General features: G+C 42.7%; 1 protein-coding gene across 1 annotated transcript in view; it reads right to left on the bottom strand.

Annotated features, from left to right (window-relative positions):
• LOC138298467 (low-density lipoprotein receptor-related protein 2-like) overlaps window positions 1-21,649 on the bottom strand; it is a 1,267,625-nt gene that overhangs the window by 635,256 nt on the left and 610,720 nt on the right. Inside the window, exon 17 of the mRNA XM_069236878.1 lies at window positions 20,932-21,108. Within this exon, the coding sequence (XP_069092979.1) occupies window positions 20,932-21,108 (177 nt within the window). The remainder of the gene's footprint in view (window positions 1-20,931; window positions 21,109-21,649) is intronic.

The raw sequence follows: 21,649 nt of genomic DNA, 5'->3' as shown, positions 1-21,649 counted from the left end.
AGGCTACAGTCTGTGGATGTGTTGTAATATAAAAGTCAAATCAAAATAAGTGGCGGGCTATCCAAATACAGGAACTACAATTGGCAGTTAATCAAGTTATAGACAGTTAGGCAGGCACAGAAGACAAGTCTGGTTTAAAAGAGTGCCTTGCTAAGGCTAAGCAGAATCTCAGGGATTTTTTTTTGTTTGAGAAGATAAGAAACTGTAGATCATATCAACAGCAAATATAAGATTAAAGCCAGCAAATAGGAAAATCCCTCACACGGAGTACTATGATCAAGCAGGATAAAAAATTGAATAATCAGATTGAGATCCCCAATATCTGTAGGGTTGTAACTGAGAATGAGGAATTTACACGTCTTCTTGCAACATTCTAGACATTTATGTGAGAGTACCTCCTCAGTTTCATCTTCCAGTTCAGAACGGTATTTTAGTCAAATACAACTACCCTGAATGTTAAGAGCCCAAAATGATTTCATACTAGAGAAACCAACTGTCTCAGATGTCAGTGACACTTCAAAAGATGCCCAAATCAAAAGATGGGAATGATGGAATACTAATGGAGGTCTGTAAGTTATTTGCAAAACGGATGCTCCCTTTTCTCATGGAGGAAGGTGTCAAGATTACTCCAACATTAAACAAGTCCACCACTGTCAGTGTTCTCAAAAAAGATAAATCCTCTACAAATGTTAATTCGTATCAGCTGATAAGTCTAAATGTGGATTATAAATTGTCTACCAAAGTATGAACATCTTGAATTATTCCCATAGGTCAAAGTTTGATTCATAAACATCAGAGTGGATTTTTACCCAGCAGGCTTATGGCAACAAACACAAACTTTGTAGTCCAAGGTATAGATTACTTCTCTTGTAATCAAACCAGCGCAGCAATAGCAATGATGGGTGCTGAAAAAGCTTTTGACTTGGTCAACTGGGATGCCCTTTTATGCAATTTGAGTAAATTTGATTTTCCCCATCAGTTTATAAAAAGCTTAAAAATCTTTGTCCCAGTGAGGAGGCCAAAATTATTATAAACTCAAAGGCAGGAGGTTCTGTGAAAATTAATAGGAGGTACCAAACATGGGTTCCCTATAGGTCTCCAATTTTGTTTTGTTAAACTTTTGAGCCTGTAGCAGAGAATTCGTAGCACTGTGTCTATTCTCCTACTGTTAAAAGGGATACTGAAACTACAATTATTTGCAGGCAATATTTTATGCCTACAAGCGATAGGGCTAATATTTAGGGGGTACTCAATGTGATCTAAGATTTCAGCAATATAGGTGGGTACAAGACCAAGCAAGGTAAAACTGAGTTGCTCTTGTTTATTGCATCATCCATCTATCTCCCACAAGCTTTGTAGCAGCAGTATAATTCTTACCACTCAATTCGTTATTTAGAGATCTTTGTCACAACCCGATTTAATTACATTGACGTGCTCCGGACAGTTCAAGGCTTATTAGAAAGATGGGCTCTACTGTTGACGCTGATTGGCAGGGTAGGGTGGTGCTAATTAAGATGTCCATATTACCTCAACTTATTTTCCCTAATCTTCCTATTAAAATTATTAGTTCATATTTTAAGGAGCCAGAGTCCATCAGAGGATCTGTATGAGTAGAACCCAGCCGCCCCCAGGTTAAATATTTTATTCTACAGGTAGACAAAACCCAGGGTGGTTTAAGCTCTTCTCCAGTTCTAGACTTTTTACCAGGCAGCATTGCTTGATAGTTTGGCTCGACTTGTTCACGGGACCGGAGTGCTGGAAGATTTTTCATTTCGTTTTTCATACTGGGGGCAGATTAGCTTATTTTTGGAAGGCCCATCAGTCCCCAAGGGGGGCAGAAAGCCCACCAGAGACCAGGGAAGATTTTTTAAAACCCCCCACCCCAAATAAATGGAGACAAAGTTGTCTGCCCACCAGTGGGCAGATGGTGCATTTACCCCCGATCCACACCCCAGATGCCAGGGAATTAAAAAAAAAAAAGTGGGGTGGCGGCTACCAACCAGTATGGGCCTGGTTATGCCCCCACCCCAACTGAAGGGGGTAAAAGTCTTTCAGCTCTCCCCCGCACACTAAAACATCTTATCCCACGGCAAGCAAAAGGACTTTTGATTTTGGGTTTTCGTTTTGCATTTGGGCCATGAGAGCTTGGCTAACTCTCAAAATCGTCCCACTTGGAATGGTGAGGGCTGCACTTCATGGACTTTGGAACTCTGCCATGTAGAAAAATCCACAAGACCTAGACACATCTGAAAACTAAACATCTGGGTGATTCCAGGGTGGTGTGCTTCACAGGCACCCCACACCATTTTTTTTACCCACAATGCCCTGCAAACCTCCAACTTTGCTGGAAATCACACATCTGTGATTGAACCTTCCAGAATCTGCAGGAATCTGCACAATTCCTACCACCCAGCATTGTCTCATCTATACTGATAAAAATTCTGCTGCACTTGTCAGCCTAAAAATGTTTTTTTTCTCAAACTGCCCTTTTGGACCCGCTTTGGTTCCCCCTCAATTTCGACATGTTTTTAGCTTTTCCCCGTCACAAGCACTTGGCCCACCTACACAAGTAAGGTACCATTTTTAATCGGGAGACTTGGGGGAACGCTGGGTGGAAGGAAATGTGTGGCTCCTCTCAGATTCCAGAACTTTGTTGCCGAAATTTGTGGAAAAAGTGCTTTTTTGGCCAAATTGTGAGGTTTGCAAAGGATTCTGGGTAACAGAACCTGGTCAGAGCCCCACAAGTCACCCCATCTTGGATTCCCCTAGGTGTCTAGTTTTAAAAAATGCACAGGTTTGATAGGTTTCCCCAGGTGCCGGCTGATCTAGAGGCCAAAATCCACAGCTAGGAGCTTTTATAAAAAACAGCTGTTTTCTTTCTGAAAATGTGATGTGTCCACGTTGTGTTTTGAGGCATTTCCTGTCCCGGGCGCTAGGCCTACCCACACAAGTGAGGTACCATTTTTATCGGGAGACTTGGGGGAACGCTGGGTGGAAGGAAATTTGTGGCTCCTCTCAGATTCCAGAACTTTGTCACCGAAATGACAGGAAAAAGTGTTTTTTTGGCCAAATTTTGAGGTTTGGAAAGGATTCTGGGTAACAGAACCTGGTCAGAGCCCCACAAGTCACCCCATCTTGGATTCCCCTAGGTGTCTAGTTTTAAAAAATGCACAGGTTTGATAGGTGATATAAAGACACTTCAATCAAATTCCTTTTACTTCAGTCTTTATTCTTTCATCTCTACTGCCTCAGCAACAGTTCTCCACACAGCTGCTCTTCTAGCTCCTCAACGTTCTACTGTCAACTCCAGCCCAATAACTGTCGGACTCTACCATTCTAAGGAGAAGGGGAGGTGGAACATACTACTTCTATTGGTGTAAATATTAAACTCCTATTAGGATAAACGTATTTATATAGAACAATATATATATAGCTTATTTAATTAAAACTGCGATACAACACATCTTCCCTTCTAACAAAACTAGAAATAGTACAGTCATCTGCTATCATTAATTACAGTTCATTATACTCAAGTAGTAATCTCGTAATCTTTATGCCAAACAGGAGGTTTAATTTGTCGGCTATATGTTCTTTTCTCATAACCTCCTTCATTGCGATTCTGTGGAACTTCCTGACTTCCTCCCGCTTCCTCAGGATTGCTTCCAGTCTTTTCTACACCCGGTGGCTGTTTGACGATCCTATCCATGCTCCAACACTGTCCATTCTCCAATACAACTACATTTCTTTTTACTTTGGCAATATTGAATGGGCCCATAAACTTGGTGTCTCTCACATTTGACCTCATTCCCTTCAATGGATTTTTAACATACACTCTGTCCCCTACGACCCACTGTTGTTGTTTCGTACCATGTTTCTGATCATACATTCTTCTGTATTTATCTTGGTGCAGAGATAATTTAAGTTTGATATGAGGGTTTGCAGGTTCACTCTTCTCTCCTCCACCTAACCATGAGGGAAAGAATTTTGTGCTTGGTTTTCTGCCTTTTAGCGCAGAAAACGGGGAAACCTTAGTGATTAAATTTGGAGTTGTATGGTATGCCCATAACATGTCTCTGATAGCATTTTCCACACTCAAATGATTAACACTAGCTAACTGTATGCATTCCTTGATCATACGATTGGTTCTCTCAATCAGACCATTTGCCCTTGGGCAATACAAAGCTGTAGTGAGGCGATTTATACTGAGAGATGCAAGGAAGTCTTTCATTGCTAAAGAAGTCAACTGAACCCCATTATCAGTAATAAGGGTAGCTGGTATGCCCTCAACAGCAAACACATCCTTGAGGAAATTTATCACCGATTCAGTTGTGATTTGGTTAACTAATTTTGCATTTATCCAATGAGAGTGGTAGTCAATTAATACTAAGGCAAAGCGTTTGACTACTCCTGTCATGTTGATTGGCCCAATGATATCTAATGCCAGTTTGGACCAAGGCTTGTCAGGAGAAATTGGGGTTTTACGAATCAATTTCGTTTTATCACTGCGTGCACATATGGTGCAATCTTTGACATCTGTTTCAGTCATGGAGTCCATATTAGGGAACCAGTACCGTTCCCTAATACGTGATTTTGTTAGGCTTCTGCCCAGATGGCCCTCATGAGCCAGCCTAATGATTTTGTGTCTTAAACTTGCAGGAGGTATTATTTTATCATTTCTAAATACACAATTTCCTATTTCATTTATTTCGTATCTCACCTCCCAGTAGCTTTTAATAACTTCATCCAGATCCTTCCTGGATTCAGGCCATCCTTCCTTGGCTCTCAGTTTTAGCAAGGATAGAGATTCATCTTTTTGACATGCTGAATTCCATTCATCTTCATTGATAGAAGATGTAGAAACTACCAATATAGGATATTCTGGAGTATCAAAGTCTTCTACTACATCCAACGGAACTCTAGACAGAAAATCCGCAGCCAAATTTCTATTGCCAGGGAGGTACTCAACCTTGAAACAGAAGCTTTCAAGGCCCAAGGTCCACCTCGCAATCCTTGGAGTGCTGTTGTAAAATCCCTTAGTGGAGAATACTTAAACTAAAGGTTTGTGGTCTGTGCGTATGATAAATTGTGTACCCCAAAGAAAAAATTTAAAATGTTTAACAGCCCAGAAACATGCCAGGGCCTCTCTTTCAATGACTGAGTAATTGGATTCAGCTTTGCTTACAGCCCTTGATGCAAAAGCCACAATCCTCTCTTTGCCATCAATGACTTGTGATAGTGTAGCCCCCAAACCCAATTTACTGGCATCTGTGGTGAGAATAGTTTTCCTTTCATGATTAAAATTACAAAGATATGGTGCTGTTAAAATGGCCTGTTTAATCTTTTCAAATGCATAATCATGACATTCCCTCCATTTATAAGGTATGTGACTCTTAAGTAACTCTCTGAGATCATATGATGTCTCTGAGAAGTTTTTGACATATTTGGCCATATATTCAGTGAGACCCAGAAATGACTTAAGTTCATCCTTATTTTTGGGCGCCTTTGCTTTTTTAACTGCCTCTACCAGGGAAGTTTTAGGTTTAAAACCATCTCTCGATATTGTATACCCTAGATAATCTACAGAACTCACACCAATCTGGCATTTTTCCTTCTTTAACGTTAAGCCTGCTGTTTTCAGTATATTCAGAACCCTCCTCAGGTTTGTGTTGTGTTCCTCAACTGTCGCCCCATAAATTAAAATGTCGTCCTGGAAACACAAAGTTTTAGGAGTGTCTCCTAAAATATGCTGCATGATTTTCTGAAACACTGCAGCAGCCGACGCCAGCCCGAACGGCATCCTATTGAACATAAAGGAACCCATAGGGGTGGTAAATGCCGTAAGCCACTTAGAATCTGGGTGAAGTTCTACTTGATGATATGCACTGGAAAGATCCAGCACCGAGAAACATACTGCATCTCCCATGGTACTTAAAATCTCATGGATTATAGGAAGAGGGTGTCTTTCTACCCAAATATTCCTATTCAGGTCTCTTAAATCAATACATACCCTGATGTCTTTTGAATTACTTTTTCTAGCAATCACAATGGGGGATAACCATTCAGAGCTGTCAATAGATTGAATTATGCCTTGAGATTGCATTCTGTCAAGTTCCTCCTTGAGCGCCTGTTTCAGTAAATGGGGTATCGGTCTGGTTTTGTGTACGGCAGGCTTTGATTGGGGTTTCAACTTGATTTTGTGCTGAAATCCTGCTAGTAAACCCAATTTTCCACTAAAAACCTCTGGGAATTCCTGAAAAATTTGTTCTTTTGAGTTGGGTTTGTCAATGATCAAAACTTGTTCTGGATTGTTTGGATCCAACTTAATCCCCAACTCCTTCTGATGCTGCCAGCCCAAAAGACTCGATCCCTCCTTTATAACATAAATCTTCCCCACAGTGGATCGACCCTTGAATGAAATAAGTGCTCTGAACATTCCTTTAAGAGGAATAGGGTCCTGGTTGTATCCTTTGGGGTTAATATCTGGTTCCGTTAAGCTGGTCACAATTCCATCATCAATTTTGTCAAGGTTCACAGCATTAATAATCGTAAAAGGGGAACATGAGTCAGCAAAGACCTTAACCGGGTTGCCATCAATGAAAATTTCACATTCTGGATACTGAAAAGGAGTTACTTCTTTATCATTCACCTGTAATATAATTTTTTTAAACTTCTTGATAATTTCCTTCTACATTCTTGCCATCATATAGTCTTTCTGGTCTTGACATATCCCTACACACTCTAGCAAAATGCCCTTTTTTGTTACATTTCCTACAAATGGCTGTTCTTGCTTGGCAACCAGTTGAATTCGCTAAATGGTTGCTGCTTCCGCAACGAAAACATTTTAGATTAGGATTTACAATCTTGTTTTTTTGAGGTATTTTATCTACGCCTCTAATTTTGAGAATGTTGTCTTCTTCTATGTTACCTTTGATTTCTGTGACCTGATCTGGAGCAGATGGACATCTAATTTCCTGTAAGCATATAGCAGTATGCTCAATGGATTTAGCAATTTCAATTGCTTCATGTAAGTCAGGTTGCTTTTGTAATAGCTTCTCTTGAATTTTTATATTACTGGTGCAACAAACTAATTGATCTCGAATGAGTGAATCATTAAGCTCCCCAAAATTGCATAAAGTACTTAATCCTCTCAAAGCAGCAATATAGTTGGTTATACTTTCTTGCTTACTTTGATTGCGAGAAAAAAATTTATGACGTTCTAAAACAACATTTATTCTGTCTCCAAATTGTTTTTCTAATTTCATGTATGTGGTGACATATTCATCCCGCACCTGATCTTCTGGAATATTAGGTTCAGGCAAGGATTCGTAAATTTTCCTACCATGTGTTCCTAAATTGTGTAATAAAATATGCTGTTTTCTAACTGGATTAAATCTGTCACCCCCAATGGCAATTAAATATGATTCAAATATTTTGAACCATTCTTTCCATGGAGAACTAGGTTCTCCAAACTCATTTAAAAACGGAACAGGTTGGGACATACCTGCAGCAGCCATCATGAGTACAGATTCCCAGGTAAATAGGGTAAGTCAAATGCAATTCACCTTAACACTAACTAAATACACTATAAAATATTATTGAAGTAACAGTTATGCAGTTATCATGAGTACAGATTCACAGATAAATAGGGTAATTCCAAGGTAAATCCCCTTATCAATAATTAAATACACATAGAAACTATTGAAATAACAGTAGAGAACAACCAAAATGTAAAGAGTAGGTTTTGTAGCAAAATTAGAGGAAAGAGCTCAAGCAACACACTTCCCACCATGCACCTCAAAAATGAAGAGAGCTGTGCCTGTCAGCGTTTCATTACAGGTTTCCAGAATGTACCCAGAAAGTGATTGTGAGCGCTTGAAAACGAAGTTCCAGTCAGATTTTCTTTGAATGCACTTCAGATTTCTGGGTTTCAGGTAACCGAGATTTATTTAAAATGTTTTGGTGCACTGCCAGCAACAGAAATGTGAGGATACTCGGTCCGCCTTCCACGTTACCATATTGATCTGTATTCGTCTTCCTTTCTGGTCCGAAATGCCGAAATGCAGCTTGTAATGTAATTAATTCCGTCTTAAATGCCAGTTCTAAAATCTTTAAGGCAACAGGAAAACAGCCTTTAATTTAATTATATTGTTGTGCTGCCAGGACATAAAACATATTTTTATATTTTCTTTCCTCTGTGAAATGCCACTTGAAAAATTACAGCCTGGAATACTTTTCTTGTTTTGTGTCAGCGCTTAGATGAAATACTGGTTAAAAGCTGGATTGAATTTCAATGCTTCCGTTTTCTTTCCTAAAAACGTTTTCACTGTTATTTCAGTATTCTCTGTCAGCGCAAAGTGAAATTCCAGTATCTGTTAGAAAGGTTAAGTGTTCCGATCGAAGATATAAATAGAACAGCAATTTAAGTCTGTGTGCTGACGTAAGAAATTTGAAAAAATGGATTGAATTGGAGTAAGTAGTGTCCTGGTTCCGAAAGTTAAAGTAATGCACAGGAAGCGCTAAGTATAGAAATGGCACGCTTATGTTCAGCGTAGAGTATTCTTTAAAGTAATAACAGTACCTTAAGATAATTAAAGTTGCTGAAGGGTCATCCAAAAGGGGTAGAGATGAGTGCCCCCTTCCGCACGTAACTCGTCGCCAGTGATATAAAGACACTTCAAATTCCTTTTACTTCAGTCTTTATTCTTTCATCTCTACTGCCTCAGCAACAGTTCTCCACACAGCTGCTCTTCTAGCTCCTCAACGTTCTACTGTCAACTCCAGCCCAATAACTGTCGGACTCTACCATTCTAAGGGGAAGGGGAGGTGGAACATACTACTTCTATCGGTGTAAATATTAAACTCCTATTAGGATAAACGTATTTATATAGAACAATATATATATAGCTTATTTAATTAAAACTGCGATACAACAATAGGTTTCCCCAGGTGCCGGCTGAGCTAGAGGCCAAAATCCAGAGTTAGGCACTTTGTAAAAAACAGCTCTGTTTTCTTTCTGAAAATGTGATGTGTCCATTTTGTGTTTCCTGTCACGGGCGCTAGGCCTACCCACGCAAGTGAGGTACCATTTTTATCGGGAGACTTAGGGGAACACAGAATAGCAAAACAAGTGTTATTGCCCCTTGTCTTTCTCTACATTTTTTCCTTCCAAATATAAGACACTGTGTAAAAAAGACGTGTATTTGAGAAATGCCCTGTAATTCACACGCTAATATGGGGACCCCAGAATTCAGAGATGTGCAAAAAAACACTGCTTCTCAACACCTTATCTTGTGGCCATTTTGGAAATACAAAGGTTTTCTTGATACCTATTTTTCACTTTTTATATTTCACCAAATGAATTGCTGTATACCCGGTATAGAATGAAAACCCATTTATTAGCCACCCCCTCATGAAGTGATGTCAAAGTGAGTAGGGTTTCCCCTGGGAACCTTTTCCCAGTTGGTGACTGAATTTCCCTCACCCACAAAATCTGGTGCCTGGTATAAATGTGGCATCCCTAGTTAATTTTTTTTAGCACATCTAGACCTGCGGAAGTCAGAAGGACTGCACCTGTTAAGCCCATGGCGAAAAAGGGCTCCCACTTGTATGCAGGACAGGTCAGTTGGCTGACCTGTTAAGGCACATGGACATAAAAGCTGCAATAGGCCTACTTTTTCCTGAACGGACTAGTTCCAACTGGATTTGCTCTGGATCCTGCTGGTGGCTTTTGGAGTGGTGTCCACAAGATCCTGGATCTTTGGTTAGTGTTAAAGTGTACTCCTCTGAGCCTAAAATCTTCAAAATTGGACATTTGGGAACTTTTTCTGCAGAGGACCAGTAGAGGCTGCGACCAACACCTAAGCCACCAAATTTCCAGTCTGATTTAACTCACCAGTATCACCCACTGAAAACATTTTGACTTCCACAAACCGTTTCTACATCCGATCATAGAGGGTTTTCCAAGTTGACAAACTGAATCAAACTGCCGGCAAGCCCTTCCAGCCTTGGTACCAGATTGACAGTAGCTTGTGGTCAAAATTAAATTTTGATTCAGACCTGGTATACCACAAGCAGATAACCATGACTGAGGCACTAGTCTGACTTAAAACATCTGTCAGGTTCAATAAATCTAGCTTTTGACATTTCTGTGTTCATTAAATTTTACCCCATTGTTATAAACTGGAGTGGGATTTTCATTGCATTGTATTTTTTTATGTTAACAGTTTAGGTACTGAGGAATGCTTCACACATTGCCCAAGTTAAGCCTGCCTGCTCTGTGCTACAGCTACCAAAGGTTGAGCTCAGGTTTAAATTACTGAGAACTGGAGTCAGTATGGAATTTTTGTTTTAAATCTCTTTATTGAAATTTGCAAAGAGTACAAGAAGGACATTGGTCACAAAGTGCAGTTGACACAATGGCAGTATAATTGTGACAGTAATATGATTAGAAGTGTAAATACAAGCCACGTGTCACTACTAAAATATTAAAAAACAAGCGTCAAGTGAGTAATAGTGATTCTGTGGAACTGCATTTTCTTATTAGGTATGGAATCCATTTCGTCTTGCTCAGTCCTGTGATACTCCATGATAGCAATGCCGGTTGTTGAAGCACGTGACCCTGATGAACCATTGTTTCTCTCATTTTATGCCTGAAACGCAATATGATGCAAGGCTTGCTCAGAGGCAGCACTTGTGATTTGCCAATAGCATGCTAGGTCAGCATAACATCCCATTAATGGATAGGACACCTGCTACTTGGTTAATGTATTTCTCAGTCTTGAAAAATACCCACTGTTGCCATGTAGGACACATGGGCCTTCATTATATATTTGCTTCTCATACACTTAATATCTGATTTTATCTTATATATAGATGTTATGAAATCTTGACTGATTTTTGAGAAATGTGTATATGCTCAAATATAAATGTATAAGTGATGAGACTCCTAGTTACGCCTTTGTGGTTTACAGATTACAGAAATAAAAGAATGTATTACACGTCCACAATTTGGACTTGGCTTTAAGTCAGCTGTCCCCGTGTCATGTTAAATACATTTTTCTTTTCCTCTGTTTATTTGGTCTTTAAATTGCATCCAGGCTTCTACAATTAAACAGTCACTTTTCAAGGGAGAGTAGAGGGAAGGGGAAGGAGGGAAAAGGGGTAATCCAGAGGAGAATTAGACAGAATACATTACAAGAACCAGGGAACCTTTGAACAGGTCAAAGTTGAAGCTGTACTGTAATGGTACAAGTTCATCCTATGACGTTGCACAACCTCATGGGCGCATTGATCAAGGGGGGAGGGGGGAGGAGGTGTATGTTTAATAGTAAAAGTCGATTCTGTGAGAGATCAGAGGAATAGCTCCAATGTTCAGTTTTTATGGGTTGAAGCAGGTAAACTATGCGCGAATGGTACCTTAGTAAGTGCTGCCACATTCTTTGGAATTTAGCATCTGTTCCTGAAAATTTGTGGGAAAGTTGTTCGATTGCCATCACGTCACTGGTGGGTAATCCACTGCGACAGTGAGGGTGGGGCTGTTATATTCCAAGCTACAGCAATCAGTTGCCTAGCCACCTGCAGCATGTAGCTAATGGGCACCCAGTCAGCATGTGTCATGCTGTAAGGATGAGGGGCCGTAGTTCCAATACTACTGTAAGGCAAGCAGCAGGGAGAGGGTAACCCACTACACCTTTTATGTGGCTTAGTACCTCCTTCCAAAAGGTGTTGAGGGTGCAAGCCCACCAAATTTGTTAAAAGTTGCCTCTTGCCAGTCCACATAGTCAGGAAAGTGCTGGCCCACCAGTGTAGATGGTGGATATGCAGGACAGTGTGTAATACTATTGGAACAGGAGCCTGTAAGCTGTTTCCCCTCAAAGAGGCTACGGTACACATTTTAGGGATGTCACCCCATAAAGTCTACCATTGCTTGGGCATAATTTTCTTGGGGGCTTCTTTGTTCCAGAGCATTTGATAGGGGTCCGTAATGGAAGGAAAAAAGTTACTTACCTGTAACTACAGTTATCCAGTATTGGTATCTTTAATAAATTCACATACTTAACATCCCCGAAGTGGGAGTCCCATGGTACCTTAGAAAAGCAGTAAGAAAGAATATCAACAGGCTATATTGCTAGCAAACAAATAGCCTATCCATGTCCTTTTGTGAAGAAAAAAAAAAACTAGACCTATGACCAATCAGGCACCAGTACACTCTAGAATACTCCCAAAATTGGCTCCTTCCCTCAGATTTTCTAGCACAAGAGTGAAGAGTATATAGTGAAAAAAAGGAAGTTAAGCTTCACGGGGAGGAGGGTGAGTCGCATGTCAGTTTATGGAAGATACCAATACTGGATAACTGTAGTTACATGTAAGTTACTTGTTTTCTTATCCAGTAGTGGATCTTTCATAAATTCACATGTTTGAATCTGAATAGCCAGCAGTACTCACAATAACTTATGCCTATAGTGGATAGTGGGTGTGACCATTTCAGTTTATATCTATAAATACACTTATCTATATATTTACATGAATACGTAGTCAGACAATTGCACAGGGGTTAGAAGCAATTGTTCATCAATTAAACGCATACATTCAAATGAGGCTCACCTTAATGAAATAGATGCCACAGAACAGCCTGCACAACAGTGATTCTGTTACGGGACAGATTCCAAAAAGTAATGCTGCGCAGAAGAATGTGTAGTCTTCCATGTTGCAGATTAGCATGTCTCGTCTAAGGCGATGCCTTGAAATGGAGCAATTGAAGTTGAGATCGCTCTTGTAGAGTGCGCTTTAGGCCGGCTGTATAGAGGTTTCCCAGCCTTTGCATGACAAAACTGAATGGTGGATGCAATAATCGGGCTATCGTTGATTTAGTAACTACTGTACCCTGACCACCTTAACCGTAAGAGAATAGTAGTTGGTCTGTCTTACGAAATTGTTTAGTATGCTGAAGGTAGAATTTCAAACATTGTTTGATATCCAGCGTGTGGAAAGGTTTTTGGCCACGGTCAAAGGATTTGGGAAGAAAGTTCTTAACACTGGTTTGTTTAGGTGGAAAGATGAAGTCACCTTAGGAACATATCTTGGGTTTGTTCTAAGAAGAACTAAGTCATCTGAGAAAGTGAGGAAGGTTTCCTTGGTGGTAAATGCCTGTATGTCACGGACTCTCCTAGTGGAAGTAAGTGCAAGGAGTGTTGCCACCTTTAATGTGATATACTTCAGATACACTGTGTATGGGTTTGAACACTGCTTTCAATATTTGCGAAAGGACTATGTTTAGACGCCATAGAGGAGGAGGTGGTCACATCGGAGGAAAAGTGTGAAACTAACCTTTCATAAATTGTTTTAGGAGCCTTGATGAACCTAGGGAGGGTGCATCTGCAGAGCATCTGTATGAGGATATTGCTACCAGGTGAACCTTAACTGAGGCATGTCCGAGCCCAGTCTTGAATAGAATAAGGAGGTATGATATAATTTGCTCTTCTAGGAACCTTCCAATGGATGCATATTGTTTTGTTGGCACCAAATACAAAGTCTTCGCCACTTGAGCCTGTAAGTTTCGTTTGTACTCACTCACGCTCTCGAAAGAATTACTTTGCAGTCTTCATCAATGTTCATGCCCTGGACCATTAATTCATGGAACTCAGGAGCCATTTGTGCTTTTAGAGAGGCTGGTTCTGGATGAAATATCTGCCCTTATTTCTTCGTTAGTAGGTTGTGCTTGCTGGGAAGCCACCGACAGGAGAATTAACTCTGTGTACCAATACTGTCTGGGCCACCTGGGTTCTATGAGCCTGCAACCCTCTGATTTCATCTTCTTGAGAAGTTTGGGGATCAGTGGGAAGTGGGGAAGCATATGCAAAGATCCCAGATCACCACATCGAAGGAGCATTCTCCCATGACCCCGGGAATCGACTGGCATAAAATTGGCATTTGGTGTTCTCGCAGGTGGCAAAGAGATCTAAGGTTGGCTGTCCCCAGCATTGAAAGATCTTGCCTACTTCCTTCTGATTGAGCTCCCATTCATGCCAACTGTCATCCATCCTGCTGAGAGCGTCCACAAGGGGGTTGTTGATACCCGGTATGTGCTCCACTCTCAGAAATTGTGGAGTGTGAGACATTCCAGGGAGCTTGTGCTTCTCTTGAGGGATGGAGATTGTGTGCATCCTTGTTTGTTGACTTAATACATGCTTGTTGTGTTGTCTGTACGGATCAACACTGAGGATCCTGAAATCTCAGCGCATGAGATACCGCTTTTAACTCCAGACATGTGCATTTTCTTCTGAGAGTCGGATCATTTCCCCCCCTGAATGTACAGGTCTTGCAAATTACCTCTCCAGCCTTCCAAAGAAGTGTCCATTGTTATTATGAAATCTGGCACTGGAGTTAGGAAGCTCAACCCCTGAGAGAGATGACTGGTTTGAGACCACCACCACAGGGTCTCCACAATCTTTGGTGTGGTATTAAGTCTTTGAAGGATCCTTGACACTGGATCCATTGCAGTTGCAATTCCTCTTGTAATGGTCTCATGTTTAGTCACACCAGATGGACCAAGTTGATTGACGAGGAAATCATTCCTAGAAGCGACTTGAATGTTCTCACTGAAACAGACTTTCTTTTTGAAATAGTGAAAGCCATGGTGGACAGCTTTTGTTGTCTTTCTATTGAAAGGTAAGCCTTGTTTTTGTCTGCGTCGAGTTTTGCACCCCATAAAGACCATCTTATGTGTTGGAAGAGTAGATGATTTTTGGCGATTTATTGTTAGACTTAAACTGTGAAAAAAGGCTGGATAGGCATTGGTGACCTTGGAGGCCTGCTGTGGGGTTTGTCCCTTTACCAACCAATCATCTAAATACAGGAAAACTTGAAAGTCTTAGTTGCGGAAGGTAGCCGCCACAGGCGCAAGACACTGAAAATTCTTGGCTCAGACTAATTCGAATGGGAGAACTTGAATTGATAATGGGTACCTTGTTTAACAGGCTGGAGAGTCGTCCATAGCCTTATACTTTTTGTCCAGTTTAGGTGGCACTGGCAGGACTGTGGCTGGATTTTTCATAATCTTTAAACCGTCACTCCAGATGAAGTCTATGATGGAATTGCCCTCACCGACTTTCTTGCCTGCTCTTAAAGTCATGGAGGAAACATTCTGAATACAAGACAGATGTTGGTAAGTGGAAATGTGTAGCATCTCTATCCATTAGATTATGAAAACCTCCTATATTCTCTGGAGGAGAATCTGATGGATGAGGATATGGCGGTATTGGTGTAGGGGCTAAACAGTCATCCCATTCATCGTTAGAATGTTGAGGAGTAAGAATCTCTGCTCCTTCCCTTTCATCTTCTGAAGGGATGTCCTCTCTTGGGAGGGAACAGCTATTGCAGATGCAGGTGTGAACCTGGGCATTGCCGGAGATGGAGGCACATTCCTAGGTGTAGCCGGGGAGGAAGGTTGTTGCAGCTGCTGCTCAGTTACAACTGGAAATCTCCTTTTATCGTCTTGGAGCATGGAATATACGACCTGAATGAAAGAAGCAGGCATTTGTACTGTGTCTCTCAGCTGATGTTGCAATGGCTCCTAATAAAACCTTTGATGCGGATAATAGGATGGATGATGTTGGTACTGATCGTTATCCTCTTAGTATTTTACATGTAACTGATGGGCTGTCTGCGCCCCCCCAAAAGGCACTTCGTCCTCACTCTCTTTCCAGTCTAGCAAGTGGCTAGGAAGCAATGTTGTTAATTTACTAGGGGATGTATCTGTCGGATGCAAGGCAGACCTGGAAAGTGTGATCTTGACTTTTGCTTAAAGGTCAGAAGAACCAGCAGAGATGAGGACCACAGTGTCTTAAAAATGGTAGAAGCTAGTGCCATCAATGGTATTGTTGACGACGGTGGTGTTGTTGATGGCATTAAAAACAGTCTCGTCAGTGGGGCTACTGAAGACAGTTGTCAAGTGTTGTCGACAGTGTTGCTGTCGACAGTCTTCGTCAATTGATTTGTTTCTGTTGACGATGTCCTAGTCATTGAAGCCTTTGCAGACGAAGGCTTTTCTGATGTTGCCTTCGATGATTGAGTCTATGGTGGTGCAGGAGATCTCACCAACGGCTCCATCACTGAATGTTTTTTCTCACTCACCTGTGCTGGTGAGATTGGAGCTTTCAGACCTGACATTAACACTGTCATAGTCGACGAAGGTGTCGTTGGCGAGACGGTGGTGAGGGTAACTGTGGTCGTCGTCATGATCGTTCTTTCCTCAGAGCCACTGACCTCTTAAAAAAAAAAAAAAAAGGTACCACTTCAATGGAAGTCAACGAGGTAGCGTCCTCATTGACTTCCATTTAAGTGATTTCTACCCCCCCCCCCCCGAGGTCCTTGGCTCAGAGGAAGGAGAACGTAACTGGTCTCCTTCTTGCGGTATGGAGAGGATGGCTGGGAGGAGTCTGACCCTGAAGGTTTTGGAAGGGACTTTATGGTGTGCAATGTGGTGTTTCCTGCCTTCCTCAGCCTGCCCCAGATCAGAAGATCTAGACCTCTTTTTGGGGTTTCGGATCTATTTCACTCTCCTCACCTGAAGTATAGGATTTTGCCTGTAACAATATTAGAAGTCTTCCTTCTCTGTCTCTTCGAGTTTTAGCACAGAAAGTGAGGCATATTTTGCAGTCTTACCCAATGTTTGAGATACAGGCAGTACAGAATCTTTAGTGGATCATCCACATGGAGCCTTTTCTTGCCACAGGTTTTACAAGGGCAAAAAAGGCCTTTCCTGAAAGTATCAGACATCTTCTGAGACAGAAATTTGTTCTGACAGGAAAAAAAGTGAGCAGAGCTCAGGGAGACTCCCTCCACACGACGTGCCGTAGAAAATTTGAGGTAAGGAACCTCTCTTAGGAATATTCTAGTTGGGTCCCCCCCCCCCCAACAAAAAAAAAAAAGGAGATGGATAGGCTATATGTTTAAGTTTGCTAGTATTATAGCCTAAGGATATTCTTACTTAATGCTTTTCTAAGATACTGTGGGACTCCACCTGATGACGGGGATGGTTCAAGCATGTGAATTTATGAGCGAACCAATGCTGGATAAGATGTAATGTTGGAGCGTGTGGCATGAATTACATTTAAGCCTCTTCAAACCATTGTAGGTTTGAACCAGGGGCTCAAATGGGGTGAATGGTAAAATGACTGGGGGTAAACTTCAGAGTGAAGAGCCACATGCAGTAACTGAAGCTACTGCAGTCTAGCAGACTCTGGGAGATGGCACTCTTGCACTGGTTGAAGGATTTCATAGTAGGTCCCGGGAAGAGATCACACAGGGTCCTACAGTCCTTGTCTGTCCAGTAACAAAGCGTGCGGCAACTGAGCGGGGGTAAAATCTGGGTTACAAGAGATCGGGGGTGTTAGGTGAGGGGAAGGTAGTCAGTCCCTTTGTTAGAGTCAATTTTTCCCAAATATTCAGGATTGTCTTGGTCAGGGTAGTGGCGTAAGTGCTGCAAGGCAGAGTTTGCTTGGACAGACAAGGCAAATTTCCTCCTGCATAATCAGAGCGTCTAAGTCTTTTGCAAGACCAGACTGGAGTGGGGTCCAACAGCATGCTGCCGGGTAAGGGTTTATCAATATTTGGGGGGACAGCCTCCCGATCAATGAGGGTTTGTAAGTAGGCATGGAGCTCACACCTCTTATCGCTCTTTGCGATCACCCATCCCCAATCTGACCTCCAGAGTTTAGGTATGTTCCCAAGAATGCACCTGTCAGTCTATGGGCCAAAAGCACACCCACCTTATTTTCCCCTTCATACGATTGCAGCTTAAGCACTAAGAGGGACTGTTCAGCCCTATTCATCCTGTAAGCAGGAAATTGGCCCCACAGTATGGCAAGTTGTCTTCTATACCACCAGGTGGGGTTTGCTTTGTCCTCCTGTTCTAAAGTCTATATCAGAGGTCAGTTGTGAGTCCACCAGCCTGGCCTCTCGTCCCCACGCTTTGGGCACTGAGGAGATTACTGCCCCCCTATGGTAGCTTGCACTAGTCCCAGGATGTGTACAGAGACATCCTGCTCAGTGTTATGGGCAAAATAGTTTGTGATGCCTTTATGGATTTCTTCTACATGGATGGGGGTCACAGAAGAGCAGTGGCGGAAGGCGCCATTTTATCAACCCTTCTGTGGAGAGGACGACTTGGGACCATTTCAGCTCAATGTGGGCATGATCCAGTATGGAAATATCCCAAATCTCTGCAGCCTCAAGGCTGTGGAGATCAGCATGTATTCTAAAGATTTAGGGGGTCATTACAACCCTGGCGGACGGTGGTAAAGCGGCGGTAAGACCGCCTACAGGCTGGCGGTCTTTTTTGGGGAATTTCGACCATGGTGGTTACCGCCATGGTCATCCGCCGCTTCTCCGTTCCGCCCGCCAGGGCAGAGACGACCGCTGGGCTGGAGACCTGGGTCTCCAGCCCGGAGGCCGTGACAATATCGCCGCCGGTATTCTGAACCGGCTTACCGCCGTGGATTTCCAGCAGTAGGAACCGCCATGAAATCCATGGCGGTAAGCACTATCAGTGCCAGGGAATTCCTTCCCTGGCACTGATAGGGGTCTCCCCCACCCAGACTCCCTCCCCTACACCCCCCACCACCCTTGCACCCCCCCAAGGGTGGCAGGACCCCCCACCCCGAACCCCGACATCACCTAACACATACACACCCGACACGCACGCAGGCACCACCAACACACATACACGCACACCGACACATGCCAACATCCACACACAGACACGCACACCCAAATGCAAACATACACGCACACAACCATGCCGACATACCTACAGACATACATGCACCACCCCGCATGCATACACGCACTCACACCCCCTCTACATACACCCACGCACACCCCCATGCACCCACACAACACCCCCATGCCCCCCCTCCCCTGACAGACTAGCGACTTACCTGTTCCATCGGTCCTCCGGGAGGGGACGGGAGCCATGGGGGCAGCTCCGCCGACACCACCACGCCAACAGAACACCGCCGCACAGAATCACAGGACGTGATTCGCCGGGCGGTGTTCTGTTGGCGTGGCGGGGGAGGTGGAGCAACCTCCACTTCCCCGCCGCCCGTCACTATGGCTGTTGGCGGCACTCAACAGTCATAATACGCCGAGCGGAAAACCGCCACCACTAGCGGTCTTCAGCATGGCGGTCCCTCGGCGGTCTTGTGAAAAGACCGCCGAGGTTGTAATGACCCCCTTAGTCTATTTGAGAATAGGTGGAGTAGACATGGGAATAAAATGAATAATCCTGAGCCAGGGTGTTTGTAGCACCACCCATCAGTTAGGTCTAGGGCTGTAATCTTTTTAATTATGCGGATATGGCCCCTGCACCCTAGTATGTACCGGAGCATCATCAATTGCCGGGTTCCAGACCAGGGTGAAATCCCTTCTAACTATTATGTCCCCCAAATTCCCCTGAAGCTGCTTCTGCAGGTCGCTGCATACATGAGCATCTTGTGAGGTGTTCAGGGTGTAGATGTTAAGCATAGTGAATCTAGGTTTTCTCCAAAGCAAGTGCGATGTTAAAAAGCAACCCTTCCTGTCCTGTATTACTTTGGAAATGTGGGGCCAAAGGCCGGTTTGCAAAGTATACCCAACCCCAATGTTTTATAATCTGTGCACGCCCAGTGGCATATTTACCTTGGATAGGACATTCTGTTTGTCTGTCAATCCCTCAGAGATGGGTCTCCTGTAAGTAAAGCATGTCTGGGTAATGTTGCAAGATGTACCCCGAAACTTGCTTACGCTTGTTCAGTGAATTAAGGCCCCATATATTGAGGACAGGAATGTGATTCCGCTAGTTAGGGACGCAAGCAGATGGGTGAGCAAGTCTGTTATAGGCTGGGTTGTAAACTAACAGAAGCAGGACCCACCTGAGGGAGGGTGTAGGTAAATAAATGCTTAAGGTTAAATGTTCATGTCCACCACAGTCCATGGTTAATTTATTAGACCTGAAAAGAAAAAGTGGTATATAGAACTCAACAACAATTGCGGACCGACCAGGTCCAACTCTTGCGTCCGGTACCCACACAGATAAGCACAGCAGTGTCTGCATATCATCAGAGCAGTCAGCCTCTCAGGAACCAGATCGCTGGGGTTGGGGGTGGTGAAAGGAAGACCATCAGATAATGAGCAAGGTGTAGCGGAACTCTGAGCATCCTATCTCGATCCACCCTCCCCCAAACCCCCAGAATTCTCCCTTCACCCAAATTCCTGCCATTGCAGAAAGTGGGAAAGTAGCCTGATCCATAGGGCATGAGCCCACTGCCAGGGTGCCGCCGCCCCCCTCAAACGGAGCCAGTGAGAGGGAGTCTGATGAGGTTGCATCCATATTTCATAGATGTTGAATAATGTCTTGCTTTGTTTCCTGGGTCATTGACTCAACCGGGCATCCGATATGGAATTCTGACTTTAATTGGTGGGGACTCAAATCCACTTCAACTAATAATCCACTTTCTCACAACCAGGGTTCTGCCAAGACAGACAAATCCAAATAGGGGCTTAGTTAAAGTGCAAACCATATTCAAAATGTAGATTCCAAATTCTTATTGGGCAAGTTACTTATTTAGCGGCTTTTTAGGAAGAAACTAAAAACTATTCTTTTTTGTAGCTAATTTCTCTGGATCGTCCTTGTTTCTGGTAGTAGTCATGTTATGTTAGCACTGGGATGCCTTAGGGTAACTACGCGCTTTATAAATCCATAAAACTAAACTAATCCACAGGTTCCCCCCACTTCCTGTTTGTTTACTGTGCGAAAGATTAGATAATACCAAATGTAGCTATAATATAAGCTGATGGGTGGAAAAACATTTTACCTGGATTTACCACCACAAAGTCTGTCCTGCAAATAGAAACAGTGCTCCAAAACATTAAGATTAACATTCACAAGATCACCTTGCTTGCTGCAGAACTTGAAGCAGTCTTCTTCATCAGATCCATCCTCACAGTCTCTTTCACCATCGCATACAAATTCAGAAGCAATGCATTCTTTTCCATCCCGACAGGGCACAAATCTAGAGGGACAGTATGGTGTTGTTGGGGGATAGTTTGCATCCATTGAAGGTTCCAAAACTAAACGAAAAACAGATAGAAAATAATAACTCAATAATACTAACAACTTAAGAGTCAGAACTTCAAACATACAAAAGATCCACATCTTGTATGACGGTCAGACTCAAAGATGTTCCAACACTATTTCTAAACTGTTGCCTTACTACAATGCAATAGTGAGAACTGTTTACTAGGACACAACCGTGGGTCAACTAATGGCCAAGGAAGTCATTTTGGTCAGTGCAATGCAATTGATCTTAGACAAAGCCAGGTACAAACATTTGTACTGAGTGCTAAAAGGATCTGGGGTAGAAAACTAAGGCTTTTTGCAGTTGCAAAGGATGTGACTTGTAAAATAGGACCTTTTGCCATAGCAAATTGGCATTTTGGTATGTACCATACATAAATTGTGATGCAGCATCATGTTACTGAATTTTTATTTGAAAGGGACTGGTTGAAATTGGTTTCAGGGTATCACCCTTCCTCAGCTAGGCTAGCTTGAATCCAGTGGCACAGTGAGCACAGGACCCACGTCTGGGCATACCCTTCCCACTTGGGGCAG

The sequence above is a fragment of the Pleurodeles waltl genome, chromosome 1_2 (assembly GCF_031143425.1).
Source record: "Pleurodeles waltl isolate 20211129_DDA chromosome 1_2, aPleWal1.hap1.20221129, whole genome shotgun sequence".
Classification (NCBI taxonomy): Eukaryota; Metazoa; Chordata; class Amphibia; order Caudata; family Salamandridae; genus Pleurodeles; species Pleurodeles waltl.
This window is presented reverse-complemented; position numbering and strand designations above follow the sequence as displayed.